The 15,482-nt window shown below is 39.6% G+C and overlaps 1 protein-coding gene across 2 annotated transcripts in view; it reads right to left on the bottom strand.

The window, feature by feature from the left end:
- Positions 1–7,777: 7,777 nt before the first annotated feature.
- Positions 7,778–15,482, bottom strand: part of RNF182 (ring finger protein 182) — a 50,509-nt gene continuing 42,804 nt past the window's right edge. Inside the window, exons 1-2 of one of the 2 annotated variants that reach the window (XM_059940672.1) lie at positions 15,096–15,156; positions 7,778–11,154 (exon numbers count right to left, since the gene is read on the bottom strand). In XM_059940672.1, the coding sequence (XP_059796655.1) occupies positions 10,200–10,943 (744 nt within the window). In that variant the 5' untranslated portion in view covers positions 10,944–11,154; positions 15,096–15,156 and the 3' untranslated portion in view covers positions 7,778–10,199. Of the gene's footprint in view, positions 11,155–15,095; positions 15,157–15,482 lie in introns of those variants that run through there. The other variant, XM_059940671.1, reaches the window with a different exon arrangement.

The raw sequence follows: 15,482 nt of genomic DNA, 5'->3' as shown, positions 1-15,482 counted from the left end.
AAGACCTAGATGGAATGAGAACTGAGCATCCGTCAATGAAACAGGAGGACCGTCCCCAGAGACCCATCAGTTGACAAGCCCCAGCCATGTGTACAGTTTCCAACCGGCATGTTTAGCTCCTCACTAAACTGAAAAGACAGCCAAGGATCAGACAGATGAGGGACTGTTCTCCATGCAAGACAGAGACCAAAGGAAACAGAAAAAATTAACTCGGAGGAAACAGACGATGTGGGGAACAAAAGAACACATAAAAATTCTAGAATGAATATTCTCACTGAGGTACAAAGATACTGTGTTCATGAAATGAGGAGACTGCCGTTTAAAAAAAAGAACAGAAACATACAGAGAACAAGAAAGCACTCTAAGAAATTTAAAATGATGGTAAACAAAATTAAAGAGAAGGGCTGATAGATAAAATTTAGAAAAATTCTAGGAAATTAGATCAAAAATGAAAGAGATGAGAAATAGGAGAGACAGGATAAGCAAACTAGAAGATCAATCAGAAAGGTTCAAAAGCTGACCAACATGCGTTCCAGAAACTAGAAGAGAAAAAAATAGAGGGGAGGATATTTGTAAATACGAATACAAAACCATTTCTAGAACCAAGGGAATAAATTTCCACATAGAAAGGGTCTACTGAACACCTAGCACAATAAATGGGGGAGAAAAAGAATGTATAACAGTTTTTCACTGTGAAATTTCAGAACAACATGGACCAAAAAAAAAAAAAAAAGACACTAACAGTTTCCACAATGAAAAAACAAATCACATACAAAGGCTCCAAGACTAGAATACTGTAGAACTTCTCCATAGCAAACTGGGGTTGCATGGCAAAGAAGCAACGAGAGAGAATGACTTCTAAACACAGCATCAATCAAGCCTAAGGCTAGAATAAGGATATTTTCAGACATGCGAGGTCTTAAAGAGTTTACCTCTTATGCCTTTTTCCCCCTGCAAGCTGCTGGACAATGTGCTTCATCAAAAAATGAATCAACCAAGAAAAAGATAGCATGTGATTTTAAGCAAAGAGGATTCCCAGGATGAAAGGAAGTCCCTGGATGCCAGCTGTGCAGAAAGCAACTAATCTAGATGAGGTCAAGACGACGCAGGGCTGCAGGAGGATAAATGGGCAGATTATCCATCCTGTTTGAGAGGAAGGAAAGGCTTTTCAGTAGTCAGAGACTCCAAGGATGATCCAGTTATAAGTGCAGAGAAAGTGAAGTACATTTTTTAATGAGGCAATTAATTCCAGGGAAAACTACAAATTGTGAAAGAAAAAAATGGGGGTGGTTTCCAGGGACTGAGGGGTTGGGGAAACAGGGAGTTACCATTCAGTATCCAAGAGGACTACGTGCTAGAGACCTGCCCTACAACCCTGCGCCTCTGGTTAACAGCTCAGTGTTATTGAGAGTAGATTTCAGGTGAAGTGTTCTTACTACGAAAAAGGAGGTGGGACAAGAGGAAATTACCAGAGGTGATGGATTTGGTTATTACCTTGAGTGTGGTGATGGTTTCACAGGTATATACACACCTCCAAACTCATCACATTGTATACATTAAAATGTCCAGGGCTTTTAAAATTAATTAATTAATTTATTTATTTATTTATTTGGTTGTGCCAGGTCTAAGTTGCGGCAGGCGGGCTCCTTAGTTGCAGCTGGTGGGCTCCTTAGTTGTGGTATGCAAACTCTTAGTTGCATGTGGGATCTAGTTCCCTGGCCAAAGATTGAACCCGGGTCTCCTGCATTAGGAGCTCGGAGTCTTAACCACTGCGCCACCAGGGATTTCCCTGTCCAGGTTTTTTTGTTTATCATTTATGCCTCAAAAAAGCTGTTTTTAAAAGAAAGAAAATGTATTCACAATGTACTATTATCTCATCTATGAACAATATTACATAGTCATTAACGATCTAAGCACTGAATATTGATTTTACCAAAAAATGTGATGATACAAGTATATTGAGAAGATGTAAAGAAGTGCAATGTGTGTGTGTGTGTGTGTGTGTGTGTGTGTGTTTAGTAGAGGGCAGGTAGTAGGAAACTAAATCCTCATTTTCCACAACAGACAGTAGATAATGACTAGAATTTTTTAAAAATGTAAATAATTATCACATAAGTATAGTTTTCAGAAATATGGAAGTAAAGAGGAAAAAAAGATTTTAGAGAATGAAGTGGTTGCCCTTAGAGGACAGGGAGGGATGGGTCAAAGGCACCTGTTTTTATTATTTGTCCTTATACATTTAGCTTTTAACACCATGAACATGTATAACTTTGGTGAAAACAGAAGTTACTCTTTTAAAAAAGTTATCAATCCCTTTGAGAAATCAGTTTCATGACAGTTGTGGTAGTCAAAGCCAATTGTGAGCCCTTCAAGAGTATGAATGGATGGTGGGAATGTGAGGGGGTGGGGAGCGGGGAAGGAGGACCAGTCACTGGAGTTGAGGTCCAGGCACTGAGGGACCAGGCATCAGAGGAGCATCTTCCCGGATGTGAGAGTCATTCCAGAGGCTGAGGAGGCCAGAATGGCATGGAGAGTCCCTATTCACCATGCAGGAAAATTGCCTCAAAGACCATTGTGACTATCCAGGTGAGGGTCTAAATTAGGACGATGCATATTGACAAAGACTCTCTTCATAGCCTAAACAGGCTCCTCTGCGTCCCCTGCTCAACTAAGCCTGACTTTGGGCTTCCTTCTCTGACCTCAAAGAATCCATTTTGAACAAGAATTCTGCTAAATTCGTTGAGCGAAAATCCCCTCCCCTTGGTATTGGACCAGCCTTGATATCATCACTTTGGCCTGCCTTCAGCAAGATTTCTATTGAGACCAGTCTAACAAGAATCCCCCTGACCCCTGATGTCTCCTCTTGGTAATTTTCTAGCCACTGATGTCCACTCTGTTCCTTGGAATATAAATTTCCACTTAATCTTGTTGGAGTTGGAGATGAGTCCAATCTCTCTCCCCCACTGCAAGAGCCCATTACAGTGGTCCCTACACCCATCTCGATGGCTCTCCCTTAAATAAAGTCTGCTTTGCTCTTCTCCAACAAGTGTCATTGAATAATCTTTTCCTTAACAGTTAGAATAATATTTTTCTTTACCAATATGGAAAGAAGAGATAGATGTGAGAGTCTCCAGATCCTGATAATTTGTCACATGTGTACTAATCTTTCACCTCAATACCCTTTTCCTTCTCCTAATGACCACAGCTATCTGCCTGCTTGTGTGTGACAAAGCTCTTCGTGTTTGTTTTATGGATAAGTTTTTAGTACCCAAATGCTTTGATCTTACTTCTCTAGGAAAAAGGAGGAAGTTGAATAATTCCGATGATTATTTCTTGTCTTCACTACATATTTTTACAGCTAGATATGACTTCTAGGAATAAAATAATGTCTGTCCAGCTGCATATTGGTTGCCCATAATTTCATAATCCATGTGGAAAACAGAAGTTGGCTGATGTTGACTCAGCAGCAGGGACATGTAAGGTAAAAAGCAGACTTGGACGTCAGAGGCCTTGGTTAGAACTTGGCTCTAGCACTTCTCACATGACTCCTTTGACCTTTTCTCAGAGTTTTACAGTCTGTGAAATAAAGCAGCTGGACTGTAATCTTAGAAATCTTTCCAGCCCTAACATTCGATGATCAAAACTTTAAGTCTGGTACATGTTTTTCAAAATTTGGAACCTTGTGTTCCATTGTTTGAGAATTAACTGGGGAAGTTTCATAGGCTCAAAAAATAACCAGTAGTTTATTCTGCTTGCACCCTCCTTCTGCATGTATTTAGCTACTTCCCTACATGCAATGTGAATACGGATGCTGGGTGAGAGGCATAGTTTGAACGTGTCATTCCATAAAACTTAAATAAGAATGTGAATTGTTTAATTTGGAAACAAGTGAAATTATCGACATTTTACTGTCGCTGCTACTGTCAGCCTGTTCCTGTCCTCCTTTGCATTTCACCATTCTTCTCGGACCTACTGTCTAATTATGACTTTCTTCTCGACTGCCTTCTTAATTCACGTACTAAGCCAACTCTCAGAATGATCTGACCCTAGTCCAGTATACATTTATTAGCCAAAAGATAATTCATGATTGGCTCAACCAAATTAGAACTGTATTGGCAAGAGTCAGGGAGAGACATTAAGTTTAGGATTATACAGCATACATCTTACCTACGCATAATACTTACTAAACATTTTAAAACATTATGTAAAGACTATAGAATCTATTATGTGCGTTGGCAATAGCTCTGCATGCATTCCATCTACCACTCAAGGGATTGGAAAATCCAAAAACAGGAGTACACGTAGGGAAAGTTCTAGAACAGTATCAAGGCTGGAAACATACAGTGAACTTTATGAATGAACCCACCACCTAGACGGGTTTTAGGAAGGGAGGGAATGGTCAGACAATAAACAAGAGGTTATTCTGACCAAACAAGATCACTTTGAAGAATAAACTGAGGAGTGAAGTAATTACTAGAATAACAAGAAAATGGAGCTGTCTGAAGTGAAGAGTTCGAGAAGAAGATCTGATAAAGATTTAGGCAAAGGAGTCTTAAGAAAAATCACACATAGTCCAAACATGATTTGGAAGATAACCAGAGAGCTTGTTAAGCAACTTAAGTAAGAGAGTAATGACGTGTTTCAGATGGGTGGTTAAGAAACCCACGCGGTACATTGGAAGTTTGAGGCTAGAGTCAAAGGCAGTATTTACAGGTTTAAAAAACTGTTATCTCACAGAAGATTTGGGTTTCTTCTTCTCTGATCTTATAGAAAATACCTCAGGAGATTAAAGATTATTATACATTTCAGTTTAGTCCTTCAATAATTGGATGACTGTAACGGTGTGTTCCAACCTTAAGATTTACCAAAGCATTAGACGGGTATAGGCTCCCATGATTCCATCTCCTCCACAATTCCCTGCCAAGAGGCACTGGACCATTGTCTCTTGAAAACCTAGATTAGACTAGATTTCATATCGTTGGAAGAATGAAATAATTGATTCAGGCAAGGATGATCTCTGGATGCTAAGGCCATCAGGTAAAAATTTTTAGGGAAGATGATAATTTGCATGGTGCTGAAGTATCACCCCACAGATTACTTGCTAATTGCACAGGGGAAATGGTGAGACCTGGAGGTCACCCTCTTAACTGAGTGATGGGTCAGTATTTCTAATGGTGGGGCAACCTTCCATTCATGTCTCATGTGATGCAATTCCAAATGCATGGCATCATCTAAGACAACCTCTTGCCCCAAATCTGAATCCAACCACACTTCTAAACCTATTTTCCGTTTACAGGAAATACAAGTGATAGAATAACATTAAACACCACCATTTGCCTGAAAGTCAGACAAATCCAGAATGTGGGACATTGTCCAAAGTAACTGGCCTGCTTCAAGTCAATGTCACAGGGAAAACAAGGTGGGGTGACTGTTCCAGAATAAAAGAGAATAAAATACACAACAACCAAATGCAACGTGTGAAGCTTAACTAGATCCTGGTTTGTGCTTTGTGTTTTAAACTCTAAAAGATATTTGGGGAACAAATAGAAAAATCTGTACAGACTGCATATTAAATAATATCACAAAAGTATTTTTTAATGGTCTTAGATATAGTAATGATATTTTAGTTAGAGTAAGTCCCTTATGCTTAGGGGAGAGAGAGAAAAAACATATAACAAGAGGTTGGCTGCTGATAAATCTAAGTGGTTAGTGTACTAGTGATCACTATAGGATTCTCTCAACTTTTCTGTATAATTTTAAAACTTGATGAAAAAAGCCTGAAAAATCTTTTAACCTAGTAATCCTAACTCTACCTTCTATCTCTCGGCTCCGGTGACCACATGTGCCCCCATTTCCATGCCTCTCCTACCTCCCTCGCTCTGGCTGCTCCTAGGCAGTCCCTTTGCTGGATCCTCTGCTGATGCTTCAAAGTTACAGTTTCAGAGCTCAGCCTTGGCCCTCTGCTCCCTCTCACTCCCCATTTCTCTATTCCCTTAGCTTCAGTTGCTATTGAAATGCCAAAGACTCCCAAATGTAAGTCTTCAGGCCAGACCGCTGATCTGGGGCAAATGAATCTGAACATTGAAAGAAACTTTCGTGCCTAAACCATCACACTTCACGGGCAAACCAAGATCTAAAATGACTTACTAACAGCATATTCTTTTCTCTTATGAAATTTAAAAGGAAAATGTCAATATGTTGCAAATCTATAAACTTCTGATTAATTAAAATGCTTATATAGTGTAATTATTCCATGTAATTGAATGTTTAATTAAATCAAGGTTCAACCACTTTTACAGATATATTAGCACCTATTCCTACTTAGCATACAAAATATTCAGGACATAATTTTTGTTTTATTTCTATTAAAGCACCTTCATGTCAGAACCATAGATTACCTGTACACTGAGTATACTTAGATTTGGATTATAACACAGATTTAAATGCTATAAGCAATCGAGCTGAATCTGTATTGTCTCCAGGACTCACTTGGAATTTACTCAAATTTTAACATTTAGTTACCTGCATTATTATTATTATTACTACTACTACTACTACTACTATTCTTATTCTCTTTCTTCTCTTTCACACAAACCTAAACTTGAAGGGAAGACCCAATAGTCTAGCATCTCACAGAGGAGTAAAAATTCATAAAAGATTTGAGGCAAAGAGAAGTAGACATCTAACATAGGGGTAAAGAGGTGGAAAACATACAAGACTCAAGTTCAAGAGCAAACGGTTAAACTTTTTCAGGGATCTTACTTTTAACCAAACTGCTCATTGGTTTTGAGGAAGGTTCTGGAATAATTTGTGGTGCTTCTGCAGTGTTTCAAAAGAATTAGGGCAAGTATTTATTATTACCAAGAAGAGTGAAAAGAGAACAATTCCCCAAAAATGCAGAAACATGTAGAACCGTAATTTGCTTCCAATATACTCTTTCAAGTTAACTAATTTCCATCTCTTCTACACCCCAGGACTCACAGGGTTCATATTTATTATGACTGTCAGTTTGCCTATCAATGCAGGATTCCTTTGGTTTCCACATCTACCTGGTTGGCGGATTAAGAAATTTCTTCAAACTCAGGGTGTCTTGGAAGCCTAGTATCTCTTTACAATCAGGCAAATGCACATCACTTGAGGGTCTCTCAGCAGGTAAGTATGAGTTCACACCTTAGGTTATGACTAGCACAGGTAACTGTTTTCCTTATCTTTCCTCATTTATGTAGATTTCAGAAGTGAATGAAACCATTACTCTCAATTAACATATGGTGCCAATTCACTAATTATCATAAGCATAAAACTGCTACATAGTCCCAAATTATTTCTACTTTGCCTAACACTGGTCATATTTAATTACCAGGTAATTTTTTTAAACTTGCCCAGATCACACAAGATTAGTGAATTCCTAACTAAAATGGATTCTATTTTGCTGAGTAGCTCAGTAAAATCTGGAAAACAAATCAAACAAATTAAAACCAAAAATTTTTATTATAAAGACAATGTTTTTATTTCATCTTTCCTATTTTTTCCTTTAAAAAAAAGGTATGAAGCCCTTTTAGAAGTAGGATGGAGCAAATCAGCTTTGTCAGAAACTTCTGGAATCTTCCTTCGTATGACAAAGGGATTAGCTTAATCAATGTTTTTGAAAGCTCACATTTGCAGTTATCTAATGTTAAAAGAAATCCAAAATAAAATTGAATTTCAACCATCAGTCAGAGAAATCAAACTTCTAGCTTGGAAATAATAACAATTTAATGGACAAACAAAACATCACCACAATAAATAAGACTGAAGCACTGTCCTTTTTTCATTCAACAGCATGAAGAGTTTTTTGTTGTCATACATTTAAAACTCTTTAACACCAAATTAACTTACTGGCAACTAAAAAAAAAAAAAAAAAAAAGACTATCACAATACAAAGAGAGACACAAATTTAGCACTGCAGACACTATACAAATAAGCAAAATGCATAGTACCCATATCCAGAGCTTTCTAGATACCTCATCCTATGATAACTCACCAATTTATTTGATGTTACATTTCAGGCAAAATGAACATTTTTTAAAAACCTTATAAATATATAAGTCTGGACCACAAAACATCTCCTAAACATTATATTTACTCTAAGTACAAATGGATATTTGGAAATTGCATTCACAATGCTATCTAAACTAGATTTCGTGAAATTATAAGTGTATTTAGCTGTACTGGGGCTTAAATTCATTGGGCCACATCCCACATATACTTTCCTGTCATACCTACCCTGGGCATACATATTCTCAAAGTTAATAGTTACAGAATTAAAGTCAAACTACTATTCTAGAAATAAGTGTCGTTTTTTACTGAATAAAGAGATTGGAACTGGTTCACTGTATTTCACGCAACAAATGTTTCATCACAAACAAGTTAACGTAGTCTTAGTAATGCCCCTAAGAGTTATAAATATTTAAATGTTTATCATCAGTAATGAGTTTTAGACTAAAAAGCTTTTTTTTTTTTGCCTACTTTCTGTGGGCATTCTATTCCCTCAAACCTAAAATCTGCTAACCAATTTCTTCTCATAAATATATACATTCAACTTCCCCTACATCATGAAAAGAAGTTCATTAACTCAAGTCACATAGCTTATGCTTTTATTTGAAATAGACTGCATAAGAACTTGAATTCTTTCTAAAAGGGAGTTAACAGGGATGGCAATAGTCAGATTGCACTCTGCCCCTCCATCTTACTTCCTTGAAGGATCTTTTCGATTCAGGGTATCAACTTGGCGTGTTTCTTGCCCATCCTTCTGCCTGACCTACTGCAACACAGTCTGGCACATAAGCCTAAACCACAGTATTTTGGTACAGCTCAGTAAAGCACAGCAAAATACTTAGGTTCTCAGCACATCCAACCATGAGCTTGAACAGCTCCTGAATTGTTTCTGGGTTTCCACTGCCGCGATTTACCCCAAATTTTTATGGGATTGAGTCCCTAATAGAATTTTAAATACAATGGGAAAAAAACAAAATCCACATAAAGTTATAGCAACTATTTAAACGGAACCTCACTCAGGATAAGGGATGGGGCTGACTGAACAACGTGGTTTAAAAAAAAAAAAAAAGAAACTAAATGAAAATGCTTTAAGGAAAAGCTCAAATCAGATCTCTGTGAACGATAACTGATCTGAGAGAATTTCAGAGAAGGCTGGAGAGTGGAAAATAAACGTGGAGGAAAGGGTGTGTCTCAAAAACAAGCGGCCACATTCCGCCTTGAAGTTTACTCTGATGCAAATTCCTCAATGTTTTTTAATTTTTTTTTAAATTTATTTATTTATTTTTGGCTGCGTTGGGTCTTCGTTTCTGTGCGAGGGCTTTCTCTAGTTGCGGCAAGCGGGGTCCACTCTTCATCGCGGTGCGCAGGCCTCTCACTATCGTGGCCTCTCTTGTTGCAGAGCACAGGCTCCAGACGCGCAGGCTCAGTAGTTGTGGCTCACGGGCCCAGTTGCTCCGCGGCATGTGGGATCTTCCCAGACCAGGGCTCGAACCCGTGTCCCCTGCATCGGCAGGCAGATTCTCAACCACTGTGCTACCAAGGAAGCCCCTCCTCAATGTTTTTAATTCTCTTTAGTAATGTGGCAAAACAGGTACATAACTGAAACCACACAAGAGGCGAGTTTCCTCTTGGCAAGGAGCATGCGCAGAGGGAACCAGCATCCGGGCTGAAGAGGATCTGCAGGAGCGCCAACAATGGGACAGGGGCAGCGGCTGAGCACTGAGCAAACGGGTGTGTCTCGGGGCTGCTCTCCTCTTGGACCAGCCTCCATCCCCGGCTAAGATTATGAGAAGAGGCATCAGTTCATGCCTAACTGTCCACAAAGACCCCTACGGCAGCATAACACGCCTGGCCCTGGTGTCTGTCTAGCAGCTCGGAGCGGAACCTGCCCTTTCTCTGGGAAGACTCAGAAGCGCTCTAGGAAGGCTTAGCTGATCCCTTTTTCTTTTTTTGCTAACACATAAGTAGCAACGAACATTTTTACTTCCAGCATACAGGGGAACCAGCTGAGTCAACATTTTGATGGAAAACGGACCACAAATATATGCCCAGTGGCTTTGTTCACGCCATGGGCACCGATCACAGAGAATACGCGAGAAAAGACGGGCTAAATGACCTAACTTGAAACATGGCAACGTGTGTCAAATTCTGAGCGTGCGTCTCGGTTAAGAGGACGGTGCCAAACAGTCCAGGAATTCGTGACAGACGCACTGGCAGAAGCCGTATACCATCAGGATGACGAGGCTGGAAGGGACGAGGCTGACGAAGATCACCCCGAGGGTGACCTTCTTGGACACCAGTAAGTAGATGCCCAAGGGCAAGGAGCTGAAGTACAGCAAACCTAGCAACCATGCCAACACCCGGACGGACGTCTGACAGAGCAGGGACGCGCAGTTCCACACGGTCCAGTTGTGCGACAGGGTGGTCGCGGAGTCGAAGCTGGAGGGCCTGTAGAACTCGACCACGGGCGTGGAGCTGAGCGACGGTGAGCTCTCCCTCTGCACCTCCATGATCGTGATGACCAGGCAGTTGGAGGACGCGTGGGAAGGGCTGACCAGCGAGGCCAGCCGCTTGGGGGTCAGCAGCAGCTCCGTGGGGTTCTCGGGCAGGCACTTCTTGCCTTTGCCGCCACAAGTCAAGTTCACCAGGATGTTGTTGTCATCGGGCAGGCTGCTGACTTCATCATCCGGCAGGCACGTCTCGAACCTGCAGAAAGGGCAGACGATGACGCCGCGCGGGGAGTCCCCGAAGTCTATGATCTTGTAGAGGCATTTGGCACACACCCTGTGACAGCACTCCAGCACTTTGGGTTTCCTCTGTCTCAGGTTGTACCGGTTGTAACAGATCTTACACTCCAGCTCGTCCGAGACCTGAGACTCAGCGGCATCCTCTGGCGGCTGACCGGCCATCCTGAACTCTGTACGTCCAGTCTTGGGCCAGATGGGTCTCCTTGAAGGACGACTTCGATGAAGCTGTCTCTCCGAATATCACATCATCCGAATCAGGCAGAGATGAAAATGGGCAGGAAGAGGAGGGACAGAAATCTTCCAGGCATTTTTTTCAGCTGCTACATACCTCTCTCTGTCTCAAACGCATATTTACAAAGGCCACATGAAGGGTCTGCAAAGGAAGAGAAATTCTAATATTGTGAACAGTTCACTGAAAAGTGCTTTATGGAATTTTCTGAGCTTCAACGATTAGAAGCAGTAGACTTGAAAGGTTAAATCCCCTTCATCTTTTCACACATTTCTGCCTCCAGGATAGGAAAGTGTTATCTCCATGCTTAGCTTTTTCAGTCCACAGATATGATAGTAAGGAAGGAATTAAGAATCGTAGTGGTGTAAAGTACACTCCAGAGCACTGTGGGTATGGCTCGATATAGAGATTTTTCTCTCCGAAACTTGTAACAAATGCTGGCCTCTATGAAGATTGAATGGGACACTTATCAGAAATAGATGTTTGCAATTAAACTCCATTCAATATAGACTCACTCATTCAGCGGATCATTGGTATAAGCTCCAATTGTCTAAATACCCTCAATAGTGCTTAGGAACACACAAAAGAAGGTAAATCTTAAGGATAAAGATTTAAAATGTGTTTTCAGAATGTGCTTTATAAAGATGAGAGCGCATTTAAATACAGCAGACGGTTCTCACCTTCCCAGTGTAAAGAAATCTGTTATAAATGTCTTCCTTATTTGACTATTCAATTTCAAACTTTTTGTTTCAGTACTAGTCTTGCAAACCATGGTTGTATACATACATACACTCAAGGAAGAGTGAAGCATATGACACCTGACATAAGCATTATAACCAAGTCAAGTCTAATTCCCAAGACAGAGAAGTAAACACAGAACACATGTGCAGCTTTGTCTCCAAATATGAAGAATCGTGCATGTCTGGCTATCAAGAAGTACTCAAACTTCACCCACTTGCCTACAGAAAGCCTGATACAATCAACAGTCCTTAATGTTGACCCCTAGTTGCTATTACTACTGGCTCTGGACAAATGGCTGAAAGCTGATTTCACGTACACAGTGTGTTCTCATTAGTACTAATGGAAGGGAGCAGCAATATGGGAAATCTCTAAATAATTTTTATTTTGCTTTAATATATGTGATTGGGGCGGTAGTACATTTGTCTTAAATTATGTTTTGCTTGGAAAAATATCAAAATGTAATTGAATTTCTGAGCAGACCCCCAAGCAATAACAGCAGAAGGCTGTCATAACAGTTCTGAGAGGGAAACTGCAGCTCTGCTAGAATTTTAAGTTTGTTATGGATCCTACTGCCTTAAAGAGAAGAGGCAGTGGGTAGGTAAACTTGGATGATTTTTGCAATCATGAATAATTGGTTTATGAATACATACTATCTTCCTTTTTCATTATGACTTTAGTTCACTTTTAAATTGACTTCATATAATACAAGAATGGATAGTATAATGGTTAGCGTGGCAAGATACTCTTGGTGGGAAAAGGAAGTCAATCAATAAATAGAATCTCTGGCATCAGCCCAAAAAATGTAGGTAGAGTTTTTTTTAATAGAGTTACTGTATATGAATGCATGTATTTCAAAATTGCTACCGTAAGCTAATTTCTCTGTATCCACACTTACATGCAAAAAAGAATATATAGACACAAGCATCAGCTCTTCTATCCCTTTTCCTTCCATGTGCCCTAAATATTCATTCCTCATCCTGATCCTGTTCAGGACACACGTGCCCAAGTTCTTGCAAAATGTGACTTTATCTTGCCACAGTTCTACCAAGCTGGCTTTTTATTCTCTTGGGGGATGAACATCTCCAGGACGACAGTCAAGGGACAAGAAGGAGCTCTATCCCTGTCACCACTCCCAGTCCTAGCTGCCTGCAGAGGATGGTCCCTAGTGCCGGGCAGGTCCCTAGTGATCCCATTCCTGGACGGCTCCCATTCCATCAGCCCTCTTGGTAGCCACACACAGACCCAAGGCCCATCCCAAGAGAACATGTTGTACTCTCTCTGCAGCTACCTTCCCACTCAGCCTTGCTGGAGCTGATGGTACCAGAAGAACTCACAGCAGTAACTGCCTCCATTACTGTCGAAAGGACTGATGTACGTGAAGTTGTGTGAATAAGGGAAAAAAAGAATGTAAGCATATACATAAAGACATCAGGAAAAGAGAGAGTAAAACATTCAGTGAGGATAAATAAGCACAATTACATCTATAGGCACAGAAAGCCAGAGTATACATCTAGAAACACCAATAAAAGGCTTAAGTGTAATGAAACTAGACCCCTACCTTACATCAATCACAAAAATTAACTCGAAATGTATTAAAGACTTAAATGTAAGACTGGAAACCATAAAACTCCTAGAAGAAAATATAGGGACAAAGTTCCTTGACATGAGTCTTAGCAATGACTTCATTTTGAATATGACACCTAAAGCACAAGCAACAAAATCAAAAATAAACAAGTGGGCCTATATCAAACTAAAAAGCTCTGCACAGTAAAGGAAACCATCGACAAAATGACAAGATAATCTATGGGATGGGAAAAAAATATTTTCAAACCATATATCTGATAAGTGGTTAATATCCAAAATATATAAAAAACTCGTACAACTTAATAGCAAAAAACCAAATAGTCTTATTTAAAAATGGACAAAGCACAGGAATGGACATTCTTCCAGAGAAGATATATGAATGGCCAACAAGTACATGAAAAGGTGCAGAACATCACTAATCATCAGGGAAATGCAAATCAAAACCACAATAAGATATCACCTCCACACCTGTTAGAATGGCTATGATCAAAAAGACAAGAGATAACAAATGCTGGTGAGGATGTGGAGAAAAGGAAACCCTTGCACACTGTCAGTGGGAATGTAATTTGGTGCATCCACTATGGAAAACAGTGTGGGAGTTTCCACAAAAAATTAAAAATAGAACTACCATATGATCCAGCAATTCCACTTCTGGGAATGTACCTGCAGGAAACAAAAACACTATGTCGAACAGATATCTGCACCCCCATGTTCACAGCAGCATTATTTACTATTTACAATAGCCAAGACGTGGAAACAATCTAAGTGTTAAACATGAATAAAGAAGTATATGTATATATACCAACTTCTTCATATATATATGATGGAATATTATTCTGCCATAAAAAAGGAAATCTTGCCATCTACAACAACATTGATGGACCATGAAGGCATTATGCTAAGTGAAATAAGTCAGACAGAGAAAGATAAGTACTGTATGATCCCACTTACATGTGGAAACTTTAAAAAAAAAAACCAGACTCATAGAAAAAGAGGTCACTTTAGATTTGTGGTTACCCATAAGTGGGGCGGGGGAAGGGGGAATGGTACAAAGGCGGTCAAAAGGTACAAACTTCCAGCTATAAGATAAATAAGTACTAGGAATGTAATGCACAACATGATGACTATAGTTTTGACAATGCTGTATGTGGTATACTTGAAAGTTAAGAGAGTAAATCTCAGGAGTTCTCATCAAAGGGAAGAAACATTTTCTCTTTTTCTTTTTTTCTGTCTCTATATGAGATGATGGATGCTAATTAAACTTACTGTGGTGATCATTCCACAATATACATAAGTCAAATTATTATGCTGTATACCCTAAACTTACAGTGCTGTATGTCAATTAGATGTCAATAAAACTGGGGAAAAATAAAAAATGTTTAAAAGGCGTATGCATATGTGAGAATACATTACACTGCCAGCATGTGACAATCGGCTGGTTACATTAATACTTTCTGTACCAAGCTTCTTACCATTAGAAGAGGAGTAAGAATGTTCTATGTTAGGCCCACCACAATTTTTAGTTCCTAATTCTGGGAACATAAGTTATTTGCTTAGGCAGTATTGAGCTGTCTAAGTGAATAACTTTATTTTAAATAAAGCTTTCTTTTTTCACAGAAACACTCTTCGTACCTTTGAATATGTTAAGATACAGTGTTATGATCATAATGTTCATATTTATAAAAATTCATATGGGGGCTTCTTGGTAACATGCAAAGAAAATACTAAATGTTCAAACATCCAATCAAAAAGATACCTACTTTAACTCTAAGGAGTTTTCTAGCAAACCCACTCCATCAGCTTGAAATACTTCATCAACTCCTGCCTCTGAAAGTGGCACTTCTGGGCAGGACTGGCTGAAAGCCTTGAGCTCTGGTAGCATCCCTGGAAATGGGACCAGCACAAGTGTTTCTTTCTAGAATGGCATAAACAGCACAGTGATTTCTCCTCTTGGGAGGATGGGGTACCAACCGCTAGAGTTCTTAAATACTTCATGTATCTCGTTATGATTCTAAGGTCCCCCAAAGAACTCGAATAATAATCTGTAACTTTATAGGGTTACGATCAGTGGAGGTGTTAATTTGATCCTCTAAAAGATGGGCATTCCAGCCCGTTCCCACCCTGCGTTCACTCCGTAATTGTGGGCA

This window comes from Balaenoptera ricei, chromosome 11 (assembly GCF_028023285.1).
Source record: "Balaenoptera ricei isolate mBalRic1 chromosome 11, mBalRic1.hap2, whole genome shotgun sequence".
Lineage (NCBI taxonomy): Eukaryota > Metazoa > Chordata > Mammalia > Artiodactyla > Balaenopteridae > Balaenoptera > Balaenoptera ricei.
The sequence above is the reverse complement of the archived record's forward strand: the minus strand, read 5'-3'. Positions and strand labels throughout refer to the sequence as shown.